Consider the following 10,900-nt stretch of genomic DNA (forward strand, 5'->3'; position numbering starts at 1 on the left):
CAAATGAGTCTTCATTTTTCAGTACGTCTACCTATTAGTATATATTAAGAAACACACAAAAATGTCCTTTTGGTTTTTCTATTTCTATTTTTGGTGGGTGCAGTTTTTTTTGTCAGTTTTCCTAAACTCTGGTCTCGGGGATATATTCTATATTTTCATGAACAAAGGGCTCGAATGGATATGTGAAAATAGGTGTATTTTTCAATAATTATCTGTACTGGTGCTTAAGCAATCGATAAAACTTAGCCATATATCCCTCCAAAAATGGATATACATTGAAATCGAAAGTTCTGATAAAGGTCTCTCTAGCTGTTCAACTTCAAGCTCTTTAAGTCCTCATCAGGTCCCAAGTAAAATAGTCCAAACTTGCATAAATACACACATATATTACATATATATATAGGACTATATATATAATCCTCAATGGTATCCAACTGGAGCTGGAGATTCTTTCAATTCTTTTCCCTGAAAATGAATATCCTGCATAACAAAAACCCCAACACCCACAATCAAATTTCCACACAGAAACCTTTTAAACCAGATAGAGATTCTCAATGAGAGAAAATTTTAGTATAAACTTATCAATGGTTGCATAATACTTACTGATGCAAAATGGTTGACATCACGGTGGTGAGCTTCATCTGCACGAATAACAGTAATGACATCTTTAAGGGTTGCATCCTTTGGTAATCTCCAGTAGTCGATTGCAATGGCAGGAGCCGAAACATTTTCGATTCTACCTTCATTCAGATCTTTTAAGTATTCTGTATAAGAATGTATAGCCTCTTCTTCCAAGTAACCAACAACTCTATGAGCTAGCTTTGGTGATAGTACATAAAGCACAAAGTAAGCATTGAAGAACACTCCCTGAACGGCTAGAACCAGTAGTCTCTCGTACCATTTGGGTTGAACTAATTCCACCATTGTCATTAGATGCATTCTCTCGTTCTCTGCTTCTTCAAGCAAGGCCTTGATCCAACCACCGCTTTGCTCGAACTTGCGGAGTGACCTCAAGTGAAGGAGGACGCCTCCTACCATACCAGGGACGGCTGCAACAGTTTCCAACATCATTGCTCGACATCCATATCGTCTCTGCAAGATACAGAATTCATTATCTCTTTAACTTAACAATGAACAATCAAGAACGAGTTAAACTCGGACATTTACTGAACTAGAGGACACATACATCTATATTCTATAGTATGTAATCATTCAAAGTGAAAAACCTCACCAGAGATCATAAAGAAAAGATGGCATTTGATAAAGGTGTTCTTAAAACACTATCTATTACTGGGCTAGCATAATAGCATGTCAGTAACAAAACATTGCAACTCTCTTTAACTCAGCTCAGATACCAAAAAAAAAGGCATTTTTATTTGAGAAAAGCTGAAAGGGTATCCAACACCACAAAGAGGTCTCATATTCATATTGGTGTAACTCAATATCTGGTGTAACTCAGTTCTATCTTCACAGAATCACATTCGACACTTATCAACTAAACATACTTTAAAATCATATTCCATAAATTCCCTGACATGAATTATTTACTCTAAATATCAATTCAAAAATCTTCAGCAAAGTCCCTTTCAGTTTGCTATATAGAAATGATTTTTATTTTCTTTTCTAAATTAAGAATTGAGAATCTAGGTTCCAATTTCAATCAATATATATATATATATTAAATATAGAGAACAGAACAATTTGACTGAGATAAGAGATGAAACCTTGAAGAACAAATCCGTTGGAATCCTCAGGAGTTTGACTGTCCTATAAGCGACCTTATCGGCAAACGTTTTTGGCACATGATGTTTGCTCAAATCAATCGATAAATCTGCAGCATAAGTCTCCCATGGCTAAAAAAAAAAATCAACTCAAATTCCACACTTCAATCGAACAAATCATAAAAGAAATACACAATTGAAAACGATCGAATTTTACCATGAAGCAATTCCATGGCCACTCGGTCCCATCCTCCCGAATAATCCTCTGTCTCGGGACCCCCCAATAACTCGAAACCATAGCGTTGCTTTGATCCTTCTTCTCTTTAAGCTTATTCTTCTCCTCCGTCAACGACGTCGTTTTCGCCGGCGACGAAGAAGATGAAACCGTACTCATCTTCATCATCGTCACGATTCTCTTCGCCAAGAAAAAATCATCGACCGGATTAAAACTACTTCCAGTGACCAGAGACCTTGCTGGAATGACCGACATGGAAATATGGCGGTTGAAGTTGCGGATGCTACTACTAGTACTACTACTACCGCCATTGATGAGGGACCTCGCCACTCTCATCATCATCATGATCTTCATAGTGATTTTTCTTCTTCTTCTTCTGGAAATGGCTCCCAGAGTTCTGGGATTTTCTAGATTCGGAAGTTGCTTGTAAGAGTTGAAATCGGAGACGGTTCCACTCTCCAAAGGTGTTGTCTTTGTTTAATATTTATTAGACAGGTGAAGAGGGTTTTGGTAGTGTACTTCGCGGGTGTAGGGTTGAGATCATGTCTGTGGTTTTGATCCAGTTGGTTGTGGAAGAAGGAATATTTAGACGATCAAGATTAGAAGATAAATAGGGATGTTGTTTAAGGAAGTGTAATGAGAAGCAGAGTACTTAATGAGTCAACGGCTGCGAATTTTGGTGGAGTGTGACAGTTATTATAATGAGGCGGAATTGCATGCAACGTCTTCTATAGTTTGATTTGTGGTCCCCTGGTCCGGTCCAATCAATTGTCATTTTTTTTTTGCTTTTACTAAATAGTCAACTTTAAGAAACCCCCAACTTTATGGACTAGTATTTAGGACTGAATATTTAGGCCCTCAAATCTGAAAAATCTGGCCAGCCGCCCCGACCTGCTGCCAAAAAAAACCGAAAAACATTAAAACCCGTGTGGTCGGGTCGGGTTCAACCCGAAATTACCCCACACGAGTTTCGGGTTCGAATATTAAAAAGTGGTTTTTTTTAGTCGGGTTCTAACCTATGACCCGAAAATACAGCAAAAAAATTATTTTTTTATTATATTAAAAAGTTAATAATATTAATTTTTAGTTTATCACATTCACACTTTACTTTTTACTGTTCATTCAATACCTACCTACTCAATACTCACTATTTGAACCAGACCAAGATAACCAAGTAAAACAAATGGCTACAGTAGATGAATCGTTTTTCAAAACAATAAAACCATGTCCTAAACTGAAGAGCATGACTATGACAAACTTGATAGTAACTATGACAATAAAACCACCTACTTTTCTCGGGAACCAGCCAATGTGATAAAAATAAAATGCCAATGTGATCAATGAAACTTGGTTGTCTGAGCCTTTTCTCAGGAACCTAAAAGTCAATGTGATAAAAATAAAAAAAAATATATATATGGCATTTTTAAAAATTAAAATTCATTTGAGCCCAGAAATGACATTCTGGCTCAACCCAGTTACACCCGAACCCGACCACGCCCAACCCGCACATACGCGACCCGAAAACCCGCCATACCCGACCACCCAAAAACTGGGTTCGGTTATGCATTTCCAAGACCCGAACCCGACCACCCGAAAACCCGACCTGTGTGCAGCCCTACTAGTATTGTCCTCTTAATGGGTTTCTTTTTAGAATATTTTTTATTGCTGACAATGTCGATATTAGTATATAAGGATAACTGTATATTTTTATGCATGGTATGGTGCTTATTATGTAAATAAGACTATAATAAAGTCATTAAGGTTAGCTTAGTGGTGAGGGAGGGATGGAAAAAAGGCAGAGGTCATGGGTTTGAACCTAAGACTTTTAAGTTATTAAGCAATTAATTGATTGTAAATACCATTACGCTACACTAAAAAAAATAACACTATAATGGGATGGTCAGTTACATTAACGATATTTGAGGCACATAATAACACTCTAATGACTATGAATTGATTTATTAATTAAAGATCACCACCACTAGCAGTAGCATTATTACCCAAAAACATGCTCATTTTACTCCTTAGGGTATTAGGCATATAATGAAAAATAGGGTGAGCAACAGTCGGTTTAGTCGGTTTTTACACGAAAAAAAAAAATTCAATTTTTCAGTTTTCATAGTTATAATCCGAAAATCAACCGACCATTATATAAATATAAAAAAAAAATGACCGTTTTAATCCACGATTTGGTCGGTTTAAATCGACAGAAGCAAGCTTTATTTTTTTAAAAAAAAAAATAAGTCTTTAAATTTCCTATAATTATTTGAAAACTAAAAAAATTAGAGTATTGTATCAAATATCATATAATTTAAGAACAAAACTTTCTTAGTTAAATAAATAATGTAAAATAAACTTTTTTAAATTTAATAAAATTATTTGTGATACTAGTATGGTAATGAGTTATATTAAAAAAAATTGTATCATTTTATGAATGTGTGTATATAATACGTAAATATATCAAATTATAATAAAATATAACAATGAATAATTGAGACATTAAATAAAAAATATAAGAAGTAAAACTAGTTTAATAAAATTGTATATTATATATGTACAAAAATAATTATATTATACATGTATAGTATAAAATATATATGTTCGGTCGGTTTGCCATCAACACTAAAATCGACCGTGTTAAGGCAGTTTTTAATCGAAGGCAGTTTTTTCGGTGTTGATTTTTTCGATGTTCGGACGGTCGGTGTACTCGGTTTGGTCAATTTCTTAGATTTTTTGCTCACCCCTAATGAAAAACTTTAGGTGTGATTGATATATATATATATATATATATGTGTGTGTGTGTATATATATATGTAGGTGACTACTTAATGGTTACATTTTTATTGTAACCATGATGGTTCCATTTTTTTTTTACTTATAATTGTAGGTTACCAATAGGTAAAAATTTATTTTTTAGAATTAAATTCATCATAATTAATAATTTTCCTAAAGTAAATAATTTTAGTTTAAATATTTAACATGACTATTTTTAGCAATTAATATTTATAAATAATTTATGTTTACATTTAAGTATTCATTATAACATTTTTAACATTTAAACCATTTAACTATAATATTTACAATAAAATTTTATTTCTTTTTACAAAATTTAGACTTCCACCCCTTCTAAAATAAAAGTTTGAATATTTAATTAATTTTTAAAAATTACATCTAATTTGCTTAAATTACATTTAAGCAAATTAATATCATTTTATTCGCTTGTAATTTTATAAATAGTGGCTCATCTCACTATTTTGAAGGGCTAAATTCATACTTTTAAGAGAACTATTATACTGCTAAAATTATTATCTGTAATTCTGAGAAATATTGAGAAAGTCACTTGACTCTAATTCTTGTGATCTTGATATTCTAACAAGTACATACAGAGAAATGGGAGTAAGTTATTAGTACATTATTGGGGCGGAACCTCTATAATTATAATTCTTAGTAGGGGTGTTCATCCAATTCAATCCCAACTATTTTTTGCTTATAGTGCATTCGATCCGCACTAAGTGCGGATTTCATTTTTTGGATCCAATTCAATCCGCACAATATCTCAAATCCAATCCAATCCGCAAAAATGCGGATTGAATCGGTTATTTTGGATTGGTTACTTTTTAATATTAAATTATTTAATATTTATGAAAAAAAAATATTTTTTTTCACATAACTAGCAACAAAATAAAACAAATTATAGTTATTTTATGTCTTCAACAACACATTAAAACAAATAAAATAGTAAATAACAAAAGGAAGAAAAAAATGTATGTATAAAAAAATATTTAATTTTATTTTAAATTGTATATAAAAAAAGATTATATATAAGAATAGAATATACATTTAATTTATTAAATTTTAAAATATAATTATATTATATGTATTATACTTTTAAATTACTATTTTCTTTACATTAAAATGTTATTTATATATGTAACTTTTTAATTTTTTATAAATATGTGTAGATTAGATTGGATCGGTTACTTTTACATATCAATCAACATCCAATCCGCACAAGTGCGAATTTTAAATTTTCCAATCCAATCCACACAAGTGTAGATATCCGCACTTTGCGGATTGAATTAGATTGAATCGTGCAGATTGAATTAGATCAACTATTTTATGAACACCCCTAATTCTTAGTGTTCTTTTTTTTTTTTTTCTATAATTCATCGTGAGGAGTACATTTTTAAGATTTAGCATAATTCACAAACCACATTATTTGGTATTAAGAAAAAGAAATGGCCTTATGAGCCGTTCATTCGTTTTATTCATTTCCAATAATTATAGGCGAATAAAAACGCTTAAATGAATCACAAGCTCTATGCTTTTGTACACCTGTCACTCTCTTCAACTCAAAAACTAAAGCAAATTTATTGGTTAACAAACATCATAGAGAGCCTGCTCAAGAGTCCAATTTTGTATTTAGGCAATCTGGTTGACTTAAAAGCCTGAGAATTGAATTTATTTATACAAAGTACAAACTCAATTATGACAAAGAAGAGTGACAGAATCAATGTTGCTTCTTATCCCACTTAATTCTTTCACTCTTCCTAAGCCAAAAGAAAGAACTACACTATTACTCAGTACACAACTCTAATGAACTATCAAACTCAAAATGATTGTTCATTGAACCTGAATCCGGTTGCTACAACTTCATTGCTCGTGTCCGACGTCTCCCCACCGAACCTTGTATCTTGCGGCAAGATAATGGGCTCCAACAGGACCCCTGCTTCCATAGGGATAATATTCTGGGATTATCTTTTTCTCTTCAAGCTCTTTCAAGAAAGGTGTAAACAATGACCAAGCAGCATCCAATTCATCACTTCGGATAAACAACCGCCTTTCTCCTTCTATAGCATCCAGCAATAACCTCTCGTAAGCATCTGGAATCTCTTTCGAGTATCTACAAGGAAAATGCCAGAAAAATTTTGATAACCATAAACAATATATCCCACTGGAATAGAATAGATAACTATCTGTACAATATTAATAATAAAGTTACCTGGCTGCATAGTGAAGGTTCAGATTACTACGGTCAAGTTTCATTCCAAGACCAGGAACCTTGTTATTGATCTTCAAATAAATTGCTTCATCAGGTTGTACTCGAATAACAAGCTCATTAGTAGCTCGATCAAGATCTGTTCCGAAATTTCGGTTATATAAGTTTCCAGGAACATGCCTAAACTGTACCCTTATCTCAGCCCTGGAAAAGATGAACAGAAAATTGAATATCAGAAGGAAATATGAATTGTCAATCAAAAACTAGAAAAACTAAAGACAATGGAGTATTTTCCTTAAAAAAACACCAACCCCTTAGTATGTAATGCTTTTCCAGCCTTCATAAGAAAAGGCACTCCATCCCATCTTGCATTGTCTATGAAGAGGGCAGCTGCTGCAAATGTTGGAGTTAAGCTGCCCTTAGGGACAGTTTCGTCATCTGTGTAAGATGGGTAATTGATACCTCCTCTTGTATGGCTTTTATATTGCCCTACAACAACATCGTCAAGTTTCACCGGCCGCATTGAACGCAAAACTTTCACCTGGCACCAAGCAGCTTAATTGTTCAGAAGCATAGAATATAAGGAAAATCAATTACAGGTGAATCAAAATGTCAAAAAAATTACAGTAGCCTGCTGTTAAGATATGCATAAAATGAAGTAAAAAAACCTTCTCATTTCTGATATCTTCAGCATCCAAGCTGACTGGTGTTTCCATTGCAAAGAGCGCTAGTATCTGAAGCAAGTGATTCTGCATTATGTCTCTTATTATCCCATAATTGTCGAAGTAGCTACATAAAAACAAGAAAGAATCTAAGACATAAACTCTTGCCAAAGATCAGGGCAAAAAGTTACCAGTAATTGGCAAAAGAAAAGTACCCTCCACGACCCTCAGTGCCAAAATCTTCAGAGAATATTAATTGGACATTCCTAATATACTGCCTTGACCACAGAGGTTCAAAAATAAGGTTAGAAAATCTGAGAACGGAGAGATTTTCTACCAGCTCCTTTCCCAGATAATGGTCTATCCTGAATATTTGATCCTCTTCTAGGTACTGCTTTAGGGCTTTCGTCAAAGCAGCAGAGGATTCTGAATCTCGGCCAAAGGGTTTCTCAACAATGACCCTGGTCCAACCATTACCAGAGGAAGCTGACAAGCTTGCACACTTCACAGCATCTATGAAAATGTTTGGAGGAATCGATAGATAGAAGAGGCGATTGGATACCCTACCAACCTACAAATATAAGAAATCAAACAAGTCACTAATGGAATTTGATGATTAGTTTCACAGTCGTCAGAAAATTATGAAATGTACATTATGCAAGCCCATTCACCAATTACCTCATGTTCCTTTAATTTCTTGTCTAGCTCTGCAAAGTTTTTCTCTGAATCATACTGACCAGAATGATAAAAACATCTTCCGAGAAATTGTTCCATCTTCTCACCACAATTTTCCCTGATATCCAAGAACCAACGTGTCATGTCCCAATCAACTTAAATAGTACACGAGCAACAACAACTTGGGCTATAATAACTAAAACAAATTAAGAATACAGAGAAAAAGAGCTGACTTTCACCTTTGATCAATTCTGCAAGTAAGTGTTTTACTAACCATAATTCTAAGCTCTGCATCTGTCATCTTACTCCGTGCATAACCATATACTGTAAAATGCTACAACAGTAACCAATTGCAAATTATATACTGACATTGACAAGATAGCACTAGAGCCACAAGTTTTCACATGAGAAATAATAAGAAACAAACCTTGGGGAGGAAACCCTCGTAGAAAAGTGCGAAAAGTGCAGGAAAAATTTTCTTCTTGGCAAGATCCCCAGAGGCTCCAACAACTGTGATGCTAACGGTTGATTCATTTCCACTGCCATCGAATCCAGCTGTTTCTTTCAATTTGCTAAGGGGAGTTTTATTCTCAACCGGGCTGACTGTTGTAGACACTGCACCTACACCCAATAAGATACATATACTATCCCAATAAGACTTCAGAATAGAGAGAATGTCTAAATGGTACCCCCACACACACACCAAAAAGAAAACAGAAAAAAAAAGAACAAGTTACAAGTTGAACTTCACAATTAACAAGCAAAACAAAAAAAAATTGAATCCAATTTGTATTACTTCTTCATAAATCAACTAACCACCAAAAATTCAAATTTAATTTTCTGCCTACCCCACACACATAATATAAGCAAATTTATTACACTATATGGTACGCACACCCGAAAAATCGAACCCAATTTGTAATACTCTTTTCACAAATCAACATGCCACAAAACTTCAAATTCCATTTCCTTCCTAATCCACACATAATACAAGCAGATTTATTCACAATAGTAAATAAATGAAATAAGTACAACAAAAATTTGCATAGAACTCTCCGCAATACCTCTAGAGGTTCCAAACACATTGACCGCAGGAGCCTCCACACTTTGAGCAGGTGCAGCGGCACTAGTTTGTTCCAAAGGAGTAACCTGAGCTCTTACGCAACCCGAACCTGAATCAATACAATCTCAGCTATATTCCAACGCTACATTAGAATAAATTACTCTCTATGAATGAGTAAAGAAGATTACCTGATGAAATCTTGGAATTGGCAAGGGAAATCGAAGTCCATGGATGGAAGTTTCGAGGGGCGGAGGAAGGTCGGAATGAGTAGTTGGAAGAAAGTCGTGTTGATTTGGAAACGACGGCGTTTGAAGCAGCAATGGCAGCCATGGGAGATTGAGAATGAGAATGAGAGAGAGAAAGGGGGGGTTTTGTTGGTTTAAATGAAGAAGAGAAGAGACTTGGATTGCATCGAAGGGGTGTTTGTTAGGCCCTTTGGGATCTCCGAAAGGATGTTTTCTTCCTTTCTTAGCTTTGTAATTTGCATTAACCAAAACCAACTCTCTCTCTCTCTCTCTCTCTCTACTATTGCAAGAAGAAAAATAAGAAGACAACTAGCTTAGCTTAGCTTAGCTTAGGTAGCCAAGTTCATTTTGGTTTTTTTTTTTTTTTAATTGGTTGTGTTCTTTTTCTTTCTTTTTTTGAAAAAAAAAAATTAAGGTTTGATAGATTAGATCAATTGGTCGTTACAAACTCAAAGCCTATTTAGTAATATTATGGGTAGCAAGATTAAATTACTAGATATTTTAAAAAAATTACATCCCAAAAATAATTTAAAAGAATTCAAATTAGTAAATATAATTGCATATTTTCTATCTAAAAGTGGTATCTTTTTCTTTTTTTTTTTTAGACGAAAATGTAACTTCAGCAACAGAAGAAAGCTACAAAAGTGGAACAGATTCATTCCAGCTCAATTCCTTGTTTAGCCTCAAGGCCTTGCGAGCTAAATGATGAGCATTGTAATTGTACTTCCTGTTTACATGTCGAAGGCTAACATTGAGGAAGAAAGACAAAGAACTTCTAATATCATCAACCACATCCGTGAGGGCAGAAAGATTTTGCTTCTAACCACAAATTCGATCTACAAGAATCTTGGAATCAGTCTCAATGACAGCAAAGGGGATTTTGATATGATGGCACCATACCAGGCTTGTTCTTAATGCTAAGGCTTCAGCCATCAAAGGTTGAAAGTTACCAGTTGCAGGGATAGAAAGACCAGCCACAACCCTGCCACTCCAATCTTTAATAATAGCCCCAAAACCAAGCTTGCCTTGATCTGAACTTAGTGCCACATCAGTATTAAGCTGATAGAAACCCGGAGAGACATGTCTCGACTTGCTAGGATAGTGCGTGGCCTTAGATGTATTATACTCCCTCATATTAAGTTGTGCTTCTTTGTAATCTGAAAGAAAAGAGTTAATCCAATCAACAACATTAGCAGGAGACATATTATGATTTGCAAATAATTTTTTATTTCTAAGGTTCCATATTGCCCAGACAGTAGATAACAAAAGTGATAGATCCTCTTTATTCAGCTGAGAGAAA

At 34.2% G+C, this 10,900-nt stretch overlaps 2 protein-coding genes across 3 annotated transcripts; both read right to left on the reverse strand.

Annotated features, from left to right (window-relative positions):
• Window positions 1-224: 224 nt before the first annotated feature.
• LOC115695987 (ubiquinol oxidase, mitochondrial) lies at window positions 225-2,424 on the reverse strand. The gene is made up of 4 exons (XM_030623103.2): window positions 1,939-2,424; window positions 1,725-1,853; window positions 604-1,092; window positions 225-480 (listed from the first exon to the last, which is right to left on the reverse strand). Exons 1-4 carry the CDS (start codon window positions 2,308-2,310, stop codon window positions 421-423), a joined length of 1,050 nt encoding a protein of 349 aa, XP_030478963.2. The 5' UTR covers window positions 2,311-2,424; the 3' UTR covers window positions 225-420.
• A 3,967-nt stretch (window positions 2,425-6,391) lies between these two features.
• Window positions 6,392-9,930, reverse strand: LOC115724757 (glucose-6-phosphate 1-dehydrogenase, chloroplastic). 2 transcript variants are annotated; one of them, XM_061117431.1, is made up of 10 exons: window positions 9,544-9,930; window positions 9,357-9,464; window positions 8,720-8,913; window positions 8,532-8,626; window positions 8,296-8,410; window positions 7,833-8,188; window positions 7,624-7,744; window positions 7,267-7,496; window positions 6,959-7,159; window positions 6,392-6,859 (listed from the first exon to the last, which is right to left on the reverse strand). In XM_061117431.1, exons 1-10 carry the CDS (start codon window positions 9,683-9,685, stop codon window positions 6,610-6,612), a joined length of 1,812 nt encoding a protein of 603 aa, XP_060973414.1. In that variant the 5' UTR covers window positions 9,686-9,930; the 3' UTR covers window positions 6,392-6,609. The 2 variants fall into 2 exon arrangements, with proteins under 2 accessions (XP_060973414.1, XP_060973413.1); XM_061117430.1 differs by having other exon boundaries at window positions 8,720-8,970; window positions 9,544-9,920.
• Window positions 9,931-10,900: the final 970 nt, after the last annotated feature.

This window comes from Cannabis sativa, chromosome 6 (genome assembly GCF_029168945.1).
Source record: "Cannabis sativa cultivar Pink pepper isolate KNU-18-1 chromosome 6, ASM2916894v1, whole genome shotgun sequence".
Classification (NCBI taxonomy): domain Eukaryota; kingdom Viridiplantae; phylum Streptophyta; class Magnoliopsida; order Rosales; family Cannabaceae; genus Cannabis; species Cannabis sativa.